A 15,237-nucleotide genomic window follows, 5' to 3' on the forward strand; every position below is an offset into this window, starting at 1 on the left:
TACACCAAAAACGGGAAATAGAGACCAACCTCGGCTTGCTAGTAGTGAGTAATGTCAATTGGGGAGCCAATGCTTCGGGCTCGGCGTCGTTGGGTATCAACTCTCCCGATGAGACAGCTGCTGATGGCTGCTTCCAGACGTATGCAGCACCGTTTTCGCTGTGTTGCGGATGTTATTCAAATGATGCCCAGTGCTAGATTAGGTATGTTTCGGGCAAATTGAATGTTGCATCAGCCGCATGAAGCACAACAAAACCTGCCACTCGAGGTGGTGGGCTCGGGTGTGCGCGCGGTGCCAGTCATCAGGCCGCAGGCCGCCGCGATGATGATGTGCGCACGACTCTGGAAGGTGTCGAGACCTCCCAATAGGGTTCCTTCGGCAAGCCACACCAACCCTGCCGGACGCGGCTGTTTGCACCGGGAAGCTCCATGCTCCGCCCAACCTTCCCGACCCCAGCCCCTTACCCGATGTAGCAGAGGGACGCCCGCTCCCGCGCAGCAACCCCACGCGATTGGGGCGATCCATGCAGGGAGCCATGGCTTGGTCTGATGTCAATCTGGCTAGTGGAATTCGGGGCCACGCAAAACACGAGAATCTTAATATTGCCGTTTTGACTTTGCTGCGCTCAGGGCGTGGCGTGTATCAGAACCGGGCATTAAGCTATGGGCTGTTCGTCACCATGCACCCCGCACGTCTGATCTCGTGGGCGGGGGAGAGGTTATTGGATGAAATTTTCCGGAATCATCAGCTGTTGTTGGCCGATGCACCAATCGAGAAGAGGCGCCGGAACAATGTGGTAGTAAACAACAAGGATCACCGTCTGCTGATCTGAATCGTATGTTTACGCGTTATTCTTAGCTATAGAGTGTGCTGTTCAGGAGACCCTCGTAGTATTACTTCCAACTCATTTCTTGTCTGACCGAGGTACAGTTTTAGAATACAGCCATTGGGCGAACTTTACACTGGGCTCATCTATCACTCTCGTCACTACCTCTGCCAACCATATCGTAAGTGGAAGCAGGATGAGCTGAGGTAGAAGAAAAGATACTTCTAATCCCAGAGGCCCGGCTTTAGGCAGCTTGACCTTGTCCACCCAGTGAGGCAGATTAGTTAGTTGAGCCTCTTGATGCCATCCCACGGCCGTGTAGACACGGTCCCCCAGCGTCCAGAGTACCGGGCCATGCACCAGGTAGAGAGAGTAAGAGATGCGCCCAAGGTACTGGCAGAACCCGGTCTCAAAAAAGGACTTGAGCCAGGCGACGCGCGGCGTGGAGGCAACAAGTAAACTCGCGGCCCAGAACAGGTAGAACCACTTGCAGTCGAAGAAGGCTTGCGGCTTGAGGAACGACAGGTAGTACCAGCCGCGCATTTTTGCGCAGCAGCAGAGCGTCTCGGTTCGCCTCCGGAACGCTGCCTAGGTAGAAGCTGACGGCGAGGAGGTGGTAGTAGATGAACTTCTTCGCCGAGCCCAGCCTCGACAGAAAGGGCGGCAACCTCTGCTTCTTAGCCAACAGGTCCAGATCGCAAATTAACATGCCGGAGACGAACATGGCGCAGTACCATGCGTCGGTGATGTACATGAAGTAGAAGATGAGCGCCGCGCAGCACCATAGACGCGCGTTTTTGGAGCACCGGGAGAATGCCAGTAGGCAGGTGTAGATGACGATGGAGCCCTTCATCTCGACGGGGATGGACCAGAGGTGGAAGTTGTACGAGAACCACGGCAATCCGCCCATATTAAAGACGAAGCTGAAGTTCTTGAACTCGATGTACCAGTTCCAAACCTCGTCTACCCACGTCCGCTGCGGGGTCCGATCGTAGATCCACAGATCCAGGGCGTGCCAGCAACTGAGGTAGACAAACGTGGTAGCGATGAAGGGCAGATACAGACGCAGCCAGCGCCGGAACAGCGCCGAGGCGACGTTGTCGCCCAGCTTCACGTACTCGCGGTCGTGGATGAGGCCCAAGGGCTTCGCCGAGAGGACGTAGCCCGAGATGACGAAGAAGACGGACACGGCGAAGTGGCCGCCGGTGAAGAAGATGCGGAAGAAGGGCAGCGCGGCGAAGTGGTAGTTGCCCTCGTAGGCGAAGCCGTGCTCGAAGCGGCGCTGCCCCTTGGACTCGTGCGCCCAGAGCTCGTGGTGGTGCCAGTAGACCAGCAGGGCCGCGAAGCCGCGCAGGCCGTCGAGCCAGGCGGTCGGGCGCTGGTTCTTTCGCGACGAGGCGCTGCTGCTGCTGGTGGCTTTGGGCCGGAAGGGGCGGCGAGGCGCCGGGCTAGGTAGGCCCAGGCGAGGAGGGTTCGCTTTGCGCGGAGCCGGAGCTGCGTTGCGGGCTTCCAGTCTGGTTCCCATGGGGTTCGGTTGGCTTCCATTTCTCCCATGTCCACGTCGTCCAGGAGTCCGCCGTTGAACTGGTTTTCCATCTTGGCCATCTGGGAGGTTGGTACCCTCAATGGCGCAGGCAGTTTCTTTGGAGATCTAGATGCAGTACTTGAATCGACAGAATTTATAGGCAGCAAAGGGACTGTTGCTGACGATTGTGTCTGCTGAAAATCGTTGGCCGATGCATCCATATACACATGTAAGGGTTTTGGTGACTGGCTGAATACGTAGGTATGATATGAACTGTAGTTAGAATAGGGTACCCGACATGAATACGCCAATTACAGTTGGATGCAATCTAGCATGGACTGATAGGCTTTGCATGAGATTGCAACCTCTGAGCTCGTAGTGAATAAGTTGACTAGGAACTTGGAAACGAAATCGCGGGCAGAAAGTGTAGCTCGGTGCAAGTCAAATCAAACAAATTGGTTCAATTAGGAAACGTCCACCGTCGGACTGCGGAAATGGTTGGTAATCGAGTCAGGGTCAGCATCCGGAAGTGGAAGGGAAAATGCTGGGGGATCTCCGAGAAAGTGACGGGCTAGAACCCCTCCTTTTCTTGCCTTGTGTAGCGCGACTAATAGCCAGCATGGATAGATAACGGCGATGCCCGAATTCAAGCCATAATCCACATTATTGCCTTCTTAGCGAGAGTTGGGCACATCTGAAGTGGTGCGAATCTGCGAGGCACGCCCAAGTCATTGGGCGGCATGTGAACTCTGATGCTCCAGGTTGATGCCCGCAATATGCAGGCAGCCGGGTTCCTGGATTGCCACCGATGCAGTGATCGCCATCCGCGAATTATATGCGCGTATCTGATTGGTCGTGAAGCAGTATAAATCCGGGAATTAGTGCGACGCCACGGTCTGAAGATCGAACCAACACACACCGAGCAAGAGAGGACGCTTTCTTTCCACGCAAATTAACAGCCAGAGGTTGCCAAGCATATCCGTGACCACACTCCAGAACACAGCTACACATCTCAAGCCACATGCGGATCAACAGGCATGGAGTATGTCAGTCAATCTAGCTAACACATCTATTATCTATCCTCGTGCCCCTGTCTGTTTATTTGTGTTGACCATTGCCATCGGCAGGCGTCCTGCCGCAGCCTCACACGACCGCGACGAAAACTACTGCATGATGCAGCTAAAAGATGAGACGGGCCCGTGAACCCATAGGCTGCTGAGCTTAACCTTGTTCAACACGCTCATGCCAAAAATCCGGTTTCATGACACTTCCTTGCCATTGGGTGGCAGAAACATTACAGTGTCTGCTTTTCAACTGTTGTTGTGTACTAGCGGCGCCCGGCGGCGATTGGCTCTTCAAATTAGGGACGGATTTCTTTAAGTCATGGATAGACTGGCCTTCATCTGATATCTTCATCCTGAATTTCCAACTCCTACTGAGCTTTAGCTAATACTACCCCGTCGTTCGCTTACCAAACACACCACACTCTCTTGACCATGAATTCGCCAATGTCTCCTCTATCACCGCGGCTGGCTTCGTCCACGGCCGTGCTGCGGAACCGGGTGCCCACGCAGATGCGGAGGCTGATACCCATCTACGCCATATGTCTTTGCCTCGTCTTGCTGTTTTTGAACGCTGATATACTGCCATCGTCGTCAAAACGAGCGAGCGTGTTCAACAAGAGGGGGAGCAGGCCCTCTTCGAAGAATCACATGACAAGGCCTGAAGGAACCAAATTTCCTCGGAAGATCTGGCAGACTTGGAAGATAGACCCCTACTCCTTCGACGAACGGGACTTCAACACGGCCAAGACGTGGACCGTGAAGAACCCCCGAGTACCGCTACGAGGTCCTCACCGACAACAATGACCTGAACTACGTGGAGGAGAAGTTTGGGCCCGATGGATTCGGCCGCACAGACATTGTGGACATGTACCGCACCATCAACGCCACCATCATCAAGGCCGACCTGCTGCGGTATCTCATCATGTACGCCGAGGGCGGCGTCTACGCCGACATCGACGTCGAGGACCTGCGGCCCGTCCACAGGTTCATCCCGGAGAGGTACGACGAGCGGGATATCGACATGGTGATCGGCGTCGAGATCGACCAGCCCCAGTTCCAGGACCACCCCATCCTGGGCAAGAAGTCGCAGTCCTTCTGCCAGTGGACCTTCATGGCGAAGCCGCAGCTGTCCGTCATGCTGAAGCTGGTCGAGAACATCATGAACTGGCTCAACGACATCGCCGAGAGCCAGAACGTGCCCGTGAGCGAGATCGTGCTCAACTTCGACCAGGTCATCAGCGGCACGGGGCCCTCCGCCTTCACCATGGCCATCCTGGACTACATGAACGATCAGCAGCAGCAGGGCAAAGAAGCAAAGATGGCGGCGTCGAACACCCACACCATCACCTGGGCCGACTTCCACGAGCTCGACGAGTCCAAGGTCGTCAGCCGCATCCTCGTGCAGAACGTCGAGGTCTTCGCCGCGGGCCAGGGCCACTCGGACTCGGGCAACCACGACAGCCGTGGCGCGCTGGTCAAGCACCACTACCACGCCTCCAACTGGCCGAGCCGGCACGCGCGCTTCGCGCACCCCGTCTACGGCGAGGTCGAGCGCTGCAACTGGAACCCCGACTGCGTGCGCCAGTGGGACGAGGACATTGCCGCGTTCGGCCGGCTGTCGCCCGAGGAGCAGCAGAAGAAGATCGCTGAGGCTCATCAGGTGGTCGAGTTCCCGGTCCCCGTAGGTCCTCCTCCTGAGACGCCTCAGGCGCCGCCGGCCTTCTTCCCTGCGCAACAGCCGGAGGCGGCCCAGCCACCGGCGTTAGGCTTCGGGCAGCTACCTCAACCGCAACAGCAGCAGCAGCCGTTGCAGGGCTTTGGCGAGCTGCCGCCACAGCAGCCTGAGGTGCTGGCACCAGACGCGAACGCATTTGGAGGGTTTGGGCTTTGAGTCAACTGTGCAGGACTAGTTGGTCATGCTTAAGCTTTCGAGTCTTCTTCGGTCAAGGACCTCACTTACAAAGCCCCGAGAAGCACTTGGTCTTGAGGCTGCAGCGAAACTAATGTAGCCAGATCTTATATCCAAGGGGCAATACATAGGAACCCGCATGCATATCGAAAACGAAGCGATACATGAGCGTGATATTGAGTTTATATGGCGTTTGAATTTTCTTGGTTCCTGTAGGTCTGGCATTAGCGAATGAAGCGGCATGATTGGGAAGAAAGCGCGTGATCAAGTAGGACCCGGGTCTGGTACCCGCCACAATTTTCACGATGAAGGGCGAGATGGCATCATAGCTCATCTTGTATATAGTGATATTATACCCATATTAATAAGTAAGAGACATGGATCAAAAATATGGGGCCTAATCTGGATTTTAAGCATTCATCAGCAATGTCGACCTCGCAGAGACGGTAGGACGATATGGGCACGCGATGATCCGTCGCATGACTCGTACTTCTAGGCTGGCATGAGAAAGTTTTTGTGGAAAGTCAATATGGAATCTGATCAAATCCAATGCTGCAGCAAGCGCATTCGAAAGAGAATACGAGGAGTTAATGCGGCGAAATAGTTTGGTTTACGCTAACCTCCTTCTATCGCCATTCTGGGCGTGGCACGTCTATGGGTGGCTTGACACCACTATAGCCACGAAACGAAGATAGATGCATTTGTTGTCACGGAAAACAACATCATTGTGGTTCAGATCTTGTTTCGCTATCACGCTGCCAACTTGGTATCCCTCTCTACCTTGTATAGCGGAGATATACTCAGCATGCCGCCCTCCTACCTGGGGCAGCCTGACACACAGTACCCCGAAGGTGCGCCACAATGCGGGCAACAGCTGGAAGCCTAACATAGCGCGAAGAATAGCGCCGAGAAAAGTTAGATACTGTACGGGCAGGGCATGTTGGACACCCTCCAGTAAGGGATACATACCCCAGACAGGGCGCAGCCGTTGGACGGCATGGAGGGCAGCGACGTTTCTGCCTTGTGTTTCATGCGGGTTATCTCCACATCAGGGTTCGGCGGGAAGGGAGATACGGTTTCTTCGGGTTTACCTCCAAACATGGTCAATCGGTATGTGGACTGGTATACACTTCTCCTTTGAATGGTGCTTATCTTGGTATATGGACAACAGCGTCAAGATCCAAAGACCTTGGGGAATTAGGAACGCAGCGTATTTATATTGCATAAAGATTTGAACAGTTGGTCAAAATGAATCATTCACAATCCATATTGGGTCACACCCATCCTACATTTTAAGTCACTATGATGCTAAAGTGGCGAACAGAGACCACGAGAAACTAGTTGGATGATTTAGAGTAAGAATATGGTATGACTACACTCTCTGTTGCAATATTTAAATACGCAAGAAGGAAAACGATAGATTCCGGACGATAGTCTTTACATCACGATACCCATGGCCAAAACACCAAACCCGATTATCGACCAAGAGAACGGCCCCATCGCAATCATGGCAGCCCCACTGTCTGGATCCTCCTCCTCCTGCTTGGTGTCGTTATTTCCAATCTTATTGCTTGACTTCGACCACGAGCCATCCAGGAACCGAGTCTGGGTCGCGTTCTGTTTCGGGCCCGAGTACGGCGCGGCCACCTCGGCGGCCTTGCCGTTGAGCGTCTCGTTGGAGCAGCCGCCGAGGACGCCGCTGCTGTAGACGTGGTAGGCGCCCCACCGCAGCGCGGCCCAGTCGCCCTCGTCGACCTCGAAGTAGGCGTCGCCGAGGTCCGCGGTGCTGACGGCGCCCGACAGCGGCGCGAACTTGACGGACCGCGCCGGCGCGGCGCTGCCGTTGGCGTACTTGGCCTCCTTGTCGTTGTAGGCCTTCTCCACCATCCGGTAGATGGCCGCGGCCTCGTCGTTGGCGAGGGCGGACGCCGAGTGCTCGCCGCCGTGCACCACGTTGCCGCCGAACGTGATGAAGGGGCGCGCGGTCACTTGGTACTCGCTGGCGGCGGGGAGGCGGCATTTCCCGTGGCCGGCGGGACACTCGAGGCGCTCGACGACGTGCATGTCGTCGAGGTTTACTGCTGGGGGGTCGTCATGCCGTTATGTTTGGGCTCCCATTCGGTGCAGACGGCGAGGGCTTGGGTGGCATACGCCACCGCGGCGAGGGAGAATTGTGGTCTCATGGCTGTGAATAATTATGGGATCGCGGTCGCTGTGGGTCCTCTGGTTGAAGTTGTTGATCCTCCTGATGATCGATTTTGCCTAGCCGCAAGACCATGGGGGTAGTCACTTATTTATAGAAGTGAGAGACGGGAAGGACGGCCGGAGGAACATCCCGATGAGCTTCGGAGCAACTTGTTGATGAAAAAGGGCGGTTGGTGGTTGGTCGGCTGGCTGATGGGACCGCGGTCCAACCAACAGAGCCACATTATAATTTCGGGTTCTGGAGGCGCGGCAGCCAATTACCTTACAAAGTGCATGTTTGGTTTCTGCTCGCGAGCGGCACAGTTTACGTTTCTCAGCGGTGTGGAATTTTCGCTGCCACAACAACAGCGAAGGTTGGACATCGCCAACACCGCCAAGTGCTTGGCATACCGACCAAATGGGCGATGCAAAATTGCAATTGACCAATATGACGTACGGTATCAGAAGCACAGCTACCTGAGTGGTCCAGATACCACAGGAGTGTTGCTGTGCATCACACTGCAACCACGCATTGATGCTTTGGGGATCCTACCCCTGAGATCCCCATCCAGAAAGCTATAATCTCCGTAACTTCTTATGCAGCCTTCCGCAGTCAACTGTCCTTCTTCGCCCATCGCGACAGGAGCTTAACATATTCATTCAACAGTCGTCGTTGTGTTCCTTTATTGGCCAGACAAGATTTCGTTCTGGTTGCCGAACTGTAGAATAACGACAAGCAATGGAGATCCATGATGATCCATATCACCAAAAGCAGAAGCCTGGAGCTACGCTCAACAACGGCTGGAGCGGAAGCAGCGTTACTTGCCGAACTGATATCCTGACAGATGCAGTTTGCCCGAAAAGCCGCCTCTGGGCTTGCTTAGTGAGTGCAGTATGGGCGTTGATTCACGGCCACTTCAGTCGAGCAGCAAGGGCGATGGAGGTGCACCGTGAACGACCGGAAAAGCAATCCTACATCGTGTTTTCTAATACGTGATGCGCCGCATTCCATCATCCTCGCTTCCGCGGTGTCAATATATCAATGAACAATGCCTGTTCCCGATTCCGGGCCCTATTTGCTTCTAGAACGTACATTCGAATGATTCTTGTTTACTGTCCCTCCTGGCTGCTAACGAGAAATCCTGCTCGACAGCAGCCCCTATAGTTAGATTCTTGGTAGGCCCTTGCTGGGATATTATGCTAAGGCGGTGGACATGGCATTCTCTCTGATTGCCTGGAGTCTGGGTGCCCTTTAGAAACACTGAAGGTGAAGATTGCAAGTGATGGGTTTAGCTATTGCGCAAATTTTACATTCAGAGCTTCCCCGGCTCTTCCCTCCCTAGCCATTGTGGTGAGCTGGGTAAGGCGTGCCGGTTTATGCTCACCATCTGCGATAGCAGGGTAATATGAGGGTGAGGCCAGATTGGCTTAGGGTGATTGTTACTTAATACGGAACCTTCGAGATTCAAATATACGATTACTACGCTACACTAGTAAACCTCTTAGATCATGCCAGGGGCATTATACGGAAGTATAACGATAGCCTGATCGGCCCGTATGGCCGGAACGAGGGTTGGGTGCAGTTCATATTTCCAAACTGCCCGGGAGATGCCCAAATTATATGTTCAATAATCAGTTCAATAGCATTCGAATGGCCCATGGGTATTTTAACATTAGTTTGGTCAGTCTGTATGACACTCTTACTGCGAATATCTGATCACGCGGTACTCATGACCACAATACAAATGGCAACATCCTTTTGACTGGCAAAAGACTTCTATATTGTATCCCCTTACTGGAACGTTCCGTAACTAGGAATGGAGCCCCCATATATGCCAGGTACCCGATCCTATGTGAGCATCTGACGTGCGCAAACAAGAAAACCAAACATATGTACTTATGGGCCAATCCACCTTTCTTTCATCATGAGTGGCAGCGACTATCACGAGGATGGCTGCTACACCCAGATATGAAAAACATATTCCTACTCGACTCGCGACCAGAGTCTGTGGGACAAGACATGCATTTCATCTAACGTAATTCGCAGTCCACCCAGTTTTAGATAGCTTGGGGGCTAAATTTATGTAGCTAGTGATGAGACGTCCTTCCCACCCTCGCTCGACTGGCTGGATGGAGACATTTAATAGGCACCAGTCAGATGTGAGCAAATAGTTGCACCAAGTATCAGATGATGACATTCGAGACACGAGAAGAAGAACGCCTATAAATACGTTCCGATAACCCATGTTAACAGAATATCACCTCCCAAGCATCTCACTCAAGCTCTGCCATGTTGACCCGAGACGCGGCGGCGGAGACCGGGCTGACGATAGCCGTTACGGCCAGCCCGAGGATGAAATGCACAGTGTTAGAGGAACGCATAGTTTTAGATTGAAGTTGTTCTTGTGATGGTGTCCGAGGGGCAGAGGTCGCCAGACTGCCAGCGGCTGCACTTACTTGTACGATGCGCCTCGGTCTTCCCTGCCTATCTGATCAACTTTTCGTTACTAACCCGCTCTTTTCGCAGTGCTGCCCCGCGCTGCTGTGTCCCTACGGTCTGCCCGTTATGGCCCGTAGCAGATCATTTCGAGCCGGTGGCTAGCCCTACATAGATCAAGCTTTCTAACCCCCTCCCTGCAGGCAAGATCTACCAGGTCAACCAGGACGCTGTGAACGGGGGTCGTGACGGCTGCGACCCGCCATGGGGATTCATTGTTAACTCTAATAACCAATTCCCTGGATACTGCTGCCGCGAGGCCGGGGGCCAGGAGGCGCAGGGGGCTAACAGGAGAGGAAGCTCTGGCTTACTTGAATGGGTCTCACTGAGGGTGACAGCTGATGGCAAACAGTGACAGAGTTTGCTAAATAGGAAGCTACGTTATGGGGCGATGCCAGAACCTGTATCTATTGATCTCATTCTTGCCGCGTGTGATAATCTGTTACAACCATGGCTTACTTGCATAGCGGATAGACCTTAGGGTTAGGACCAAGCTTCCCTTTACTTCTCTGTTGGGGCACCATTCTACAAACATAGCGGTTCATTCGTCACGGTTCGGTCGCCTGTCCTATTCAAGGTGATTGCCCTTGTTTAATTGCTGCATTCTGTGGGATTTCTCCCCAACACTTCCACAGACCCGAATCCACAACATGTAATTAACCCGCGGAAGGTTTAAGAAGGACGTACGTCTCGCACTGCTCCAACATCAAATCAGGTGGGTAGGTAGGTATCCTCACTGCTTTCGGCAGCATCGCTTTCGAGAAGGATTCCATCAAACCCACCAGAATGTAACACGGGGATAGTGATCCATTTGATGCAACATATGATATACCAATTTACAGTTTGTATTCGTGCCGAACTCCGGAGGCCCCAACTCTTTCCACTGGTTGTTCTATTGATCTGACTAAGATCGAGGCTGCGCCGTGGACGTTACACCGAAGCCCGGCCGGGGGTCCCACTCGTTCTCTGCACCTGCTGTCTGCAAAGAGAAGGACGGAGAGCCAAGATTTGAGTCGTAAGAGAAGTCGCTCGATATAGCGGCACCGGCCATGTCTCACATGATCCCGAAAGTATAGGAGGAGTTGCGCCGCGGGGGAATAAGTCACGGCCCGTGTCCCCGTTGGCTGAGAAATATACGAATCGCCGCCTAGTTACACCAGGCAGGCTGCAACTACTAGTAGCTATCACGACAGTTTTAGGCCCCCAGATGGTGCGTGTATCACACGACCTGCTAGGATGGCATGGATTCCTATCACGAGTTTCTATGTTGCCTCTTCAGGACTCCCGTATGTCAGACGATGAGAGACCGAGAATCGTCGGTCAAAGGCTATCAGACCATCAGGAAGGATTGGCATCTGCACTGCGTATCGACTTTGGTCAAAGGCGTGGGCAGGTGCTTTTGTCACACGTCGCCTCTCACCACCAACGGGCTATATTCCATACGAAGCATGTACACATCTATAACTAGGTACGACTTGTCGTATGCAATTCATCTAATCGTTCGACGGTTTTCATCGTGTGGGAGTATAAAGTGGCTTGAATTGCCTTTCCAGCTGAACATCAAATTTCCTCACCCCCTACAGCAACCAACAGAACCTTTCACTCCCATACTATCCTCGACATGAAGTCCTCCATCTTTGCTCTGCTTGCGGCTTCAGCCCAATTGATCTCGGCCTCGCCGATGGATACCTCCACCGCCGTCAAGTCCCGGCGCGATAGCGGGTGTTGGAACGTGTAAGTAGCCAAGGAAGAAACAGAATCCAGTTGTCTTCGACGAGGACGCATGCTAACGGCTTGCCCCCTGGCACGTACAGGGCCTCACCTCGCTGCTGCCTTCCCAACGTCTGCGTGTGCAGAGGTGATTCGGGAATCTACCAGCTCAACAGGGACAAACTCGCCCAGGGCGGTGACGCGTGCGACCCCCCTTGGGGCTACATCGGCGAGGGCCGTTCCAGCTTCCCCGGCTACTGCTGCCGCGAGGCCCCAGATGGAACGCTGGTCGAAATTGCGACTGGCGAGATCGTGGAATGATCGATAGAGCCGATGGGTATACCGTTTGCCAGATTTGATTTACCTGGAAGGGATGGACTGTGATAGGGGGAACACAATCTTAGTCACCATTTTACGTCGCTCTTTGGCTGATTACAGCTTAAATTACTACCTACAAAGTTAAAGCACATTGCCATATTTTGCTCCAACCAAAGAAATGTCTTCGGGGAAGCCGAGAGAGCTTTTCATATAGGATCCGTGTAATGTGCCGCCATTCTACAACTTGAAGTACTTATTCTTTGCACATTAGCATCATGAGAACATCGATCCGATGTGATACGTCCTGAGGCGACATGTCAAGACTTCTCAAGCTAACAGGTGACCAGTCTAGCTCTTGCCCATCAAGGCGAATAAGGGGCAAGGGGGGCGCGTTGAATTGAAGCGAACCATTCTCAGGGGTGCATTTAGTGGCGCACCCCAGTGGCTGGGATTGAAACTCCCCGGGCAAGCCACAAGTGTCTGAGTGCTGGCTAGTGCCCCTCCATGAGAGCTGGAGCTTGGAGCTCCCCAACTCTCCCCAGGTCAAGTCGCAACTGCCAGTGGTGCAGTCTGGTTGCAGTATGTCATCATCGCGTTGTCACAGTGTCTTAGATTCCTCATCGGCAAGCGCGTGCGACCGACGAGCTGAAGAAGGCGTTGCGCCTGGCTGAAAAGCCCGACACCACCATCATCTGTCCCCGAAATGCTATTTTGATTACTATTCTCCTATTCCCATCCTCCTGCTAATGCTAGTCTTCCATCAATTGATTTGATTCTTCAAGCTACGTAGCCCTCTGTCGTAATTGACCCCGTTTGCGATCACCATTGTCATCCATCTTAGTGCCCGCCGTCGCTAGCAAAGTAACGTCGGCGCTCGCTGCCTTGGACATTTGACACGCTCTTCTGCGCATCCGAGTCTGGAATTCGGCGCATCGTCCAACTCCCTTTTCTTCATCTTACAGTCTTCAAAGCATCGATACTATACAACAGATATCATGGGAGTCAACGGCATTCAGACCAAGCCCAATTCCGAGGCCAATGGAGGCATCTTCGCCTACGGGCAACGCCAAGTCAATCGCGTCGTGAGCCCGCCGACCCGACAAAAGGCCTACGATGCGACTGCAACTTTCGCACAGGAACGGCCATTGACCTTTGTACGTGTTTCCGCATCGACCTACTTTGATTTGTGCCATTGTTCGCTGCTTCAAAAGTCGCAAGGTAATTGATCTTGCTCGGCTGACAGTTTCCCACGCGAACCTGCTTCTAGGCCTTCATCGTGTCGCAGTCCATCTTCTCGCTCCTGCCGCTGATGCTCTTCGTGTCGTTCGCGCTGTCGACCGCTGTTTTCGCCTTCGTCTGCGGCCTCGTCTTCTCGCTGTTTTGGATCGGCATCGCGACGCTAATCCTCGTGCCCACGCTCTTCGTCACCTTCAGCGTCGCCATCCTCGTCTGGATCTGGGCCGTCGCCACGTTCGTCTTTGCCCGCCGTGTCTACCAAATGATTCCCGCCTCGGTGCGCGGCGACATGGCGATCCGCATGCCCGGCACCGGCGAGCAGGCCGTCTTCCAGAAGAACGGCGGCGCTGCGGCCGGCGCGAACTCGAACGCCAACGGACACAACAAGAATTACAGCAGAAACATGGGCGGAGGCAACGTGGAAGAAGTGCGAGAAGGGAAAGACTTCAGCTTCGACGGCGTTGAGGTGAAGTCTGAGGCAACCGAGGTCGAGCTGTAGGTCCGTGGCGAGGTGTTGCCGGTACCGGCCCAGGTGATGTTGGTCTTGAAGAACTGGCCCACGAGACGGGCACATCCCGGTTTGGCGGGTGGACCTGGGAGCTGTGGGAAAAGTTCTGACAAGGGTCTTGCACTCGTTCGATTGGCAGAATGGGGATTTGTACAATACGATGGGAGAATGGTGCGCTTTTACAAGAGGCGGCCCACACTATCAGAAGCAAGCGTCAAAATGACGCAAGGCTCAGAGCGTTTCTTTACCATGCTCTTTCACGCGGCGTACGGGGTTTTTTGGGGTAACTTGATGGCAGACTAACTACATATCCGAGCTTTTATTTCAAATCAACCCTTAGGCAGGAATTCCCAGCTTGCCTCGTTCACAGCTCAGAGCAAGTGACCCCGCTATGGTTGGCAGAGTGACTACGCCATGAAAAGATCCAGTCAGCAAAACCCTCCGTTTCCCCAGGAACAGCTGACAAGACAACGCGGGGATTATGACTGCTCTGCCAAGAGCTTGTCGAACAGCTCCCCATTGACCTCCTCGAAGACCCGGGAGACGGCGGCCCGCGGGATGCTGCCGTAGACGTGGGGGAAGAGCGCGCCGCCGCGCGACGCCTCCCCACCGAACCGGGTCGGCGACCTGGGGAAAGGTCGACCTCGGCGACGACGAGGCCCGTCTGGCCCGCAAAGTACTTCTCGAACGTCTCCTTGGACTGCGCGGCGGTGGAAAGGTGGATGTAGCCGTCCGTCAGGTCGATCGAGGCGCCTCGGAAGGTGCCGGACTCGTGCCAGGCTTGCCATTCAACGGCGCTGAGGATCTTGAAGGCTTTGGTGGGTTGTTGCTGTGCGGCAGCCATGGCGAAGGTTAGATAGAGTTGGATACCGATAAGAGATGATATGGAGAGTTTCCGGTACGCAGGGCGCTTGGGTAGGTCGAGAATGAAATGTGTTTTGAGTGTTTCGTCCTACAATAGCTGGATCGGCAATTCATCAGGGCGTGGGTAAGCGGGGAGGGGCACGTTAGCGGAACCAGTTTTAATGTTTGTAGGAGCCTAGGAGGGGCGGGAGGGGCCGCTCTCTCTCCAAACGCGATTTCATTTCCATTGCGGGTCGTCAACTCAACCACCAGAGGGTCCCGCCAGTTACTGGCCAGCACGACGTTTTCGTCGTATCGAACAAGCGACGCCAGCAATTATCTGTCAAAGCACAGCTCAGCAAAGTTACACAATCCCATCAGACGTGCCTGTCGGGGTCGATCTGCGGGGGAAAGAAGGCAAGGCAACCTGCCAATCATGTTGGGCGGAAGGTTGGGCGGAGGATCACAGCCACTTGTGTTACACGTAGATGTGGGCAGCGTCGCGGCGACACAAAAAGCACTGGAAGGTGGAGGTGGGAGGGTTAGATTATGGGTTGGATTAGATTATGGGCTGGATCCTGGACTGCAATCCAAATGTGAGTCTTGCTCGTCCTCCT

At 54.0% G+C, this 15,237-nt stretch overlaps 7 protein-coding genes across 7 annotated transcripts; 4 read left to right on the top strand and 3 right to left on the bottom strand.

The window, feature by feature from the left end:
- Window positions 1-904: 904 nt before the first annotated feature.
- PG997_014812 (uncharacterized protein) lies at window positions 905-2,351 on the bottom strand (the record flags this gene model as incomplete). Its single annotated transcript, XM_066819126.1, is given in 2 exon segments — window positions 905-1,414; window positions 1,431-2,351. 2 exon segments carry the CDS (start codon window positions 2,349-2,351, stop codon window positions 905-907), a joined length of 1,431 nt encoding a protein of 476 aa, XP_066661314.1.
- Window positions 2,352-3,847: 1,496 nt separating this feature from the next.
- PG997_014813 (family 32 glycosyltransferase) lies at window positions 3,848-5,306 on the top strand (the record flags this gene model as incomplete). The annotated part of the gene is given in 2 exon segments (XM_066819127.1): window positions 3,848-4,171; window positions 4,188-5,306. The coding sequence occupies 2 exon segments, from the start codon at window positions 3,848-3,850 to the stop codon at window positions 5,304-5,306; spliced, it is 1,443 nt and encodes a 480-aa protein (XP_066661315.1).
- Window positions 5,307-6,761: 1,455 nt separating this feature from the next.
- On the bottom strand, window positions 6,762-7,388 carry PG997_014814 (uncharacterized protein; the record flags this gene model as incomplete). Its single annotated transcript, XM_066819128.1, has 1 exon — window positions 6,762-7,388. One exon carries the CDS (start codon window positions 7,386-7,388, stop codon window positions 6,762-6,764), a length of 627 nt encoding a protein of 208 aa, XP_066661316.1.
- A 2,510-nt stretch (window positions 7,389-9,898) lies between these two features.
- On the top strand, window positions 9,899-10,360 carry PG997_014815 (uncharacterized protein; the record flags this gene model as incomplete). The annotated part of the gene is made up of 2 exons (XM_066819129.1): window positions 9,899-10,063; window positions 10,121-10,360. Coding segments are annotated over 2 exons (405 nt in total), but the record flags the coding sequence as incomplete, so codon positions are not given.
- Window positions 10,361-11,626: 1,266 nt separating this feature from the next.
- PG997_014816 (uncharacterized protein) lies at window positions 11,627-12,036 on the top strand (the record flags this gene model as incomplete). The annotated part of the gene is made up of 2 exons (XM_066819130.1): window positions 11,627-11,739; window positions 11,820-12,036. 2 exons carry the CDS (start codon window positions 11,627-11,629, stop codon window positions 12,034-12,036), a joined length of 330 nt encoding a protein of 109 aa, XP_066661318.1.
- A 992-nt stretch (window positions 12,037-13,028) lies between these two features.
- On the top strand, window positions 13,029-13,768 carry PG997_014817 (uncharacterized protein; the record flags this gene model as incomplete). Its single annotated transcript, XM_066819131.1, has 2 exons — window positions 13,029-13,187; window positions 13,301-13,768. The coding sequence occupies 2 exons, from the start codon at window positions 13,029-13,031 to the stop codon at window positions 13,766-13,768; spliced, it is 627 nt and encodes a 208-aa protein (XP_066661319.1).
- Window positions 13,769-14,141: 373 nt separating this feature from the next.
- On the bottom strand, window positions 14,142-14,621 carry PG997_014818 (uncharacterized protein; the record flags this gene model as incomplete). Its single annotated transcript, XM_066819132.1, has 1 exon — window positions 14,142-14,621. One exon carries the CDS (start codon window positions 14,619-14,621, stop codon window positions 14,142-14,144), a length of 480 nt encoding a protein of 159 aa, XP_066661320.1.
- Between the last annotated feature and the right edge of the window lie 616 nt (window positions 14,622-15,237).

The sequence above is a fragment of the Apiospora hydei genome (genome assembly GCF_038363865.1).
Source record: "Apiospora hydei strain CBS 114990 chromosome Unknown utg000010l_segment0_segment0, whole genome shotgun sequence".
NCBI classification, from domain to species: domain Eukaryota; kingdom Fungi; phylum Ascomycota; class Sordariomycetes; order Amphisphaeriales; family Apiosporaceae; genus Apiospora; species Apiospora hydei.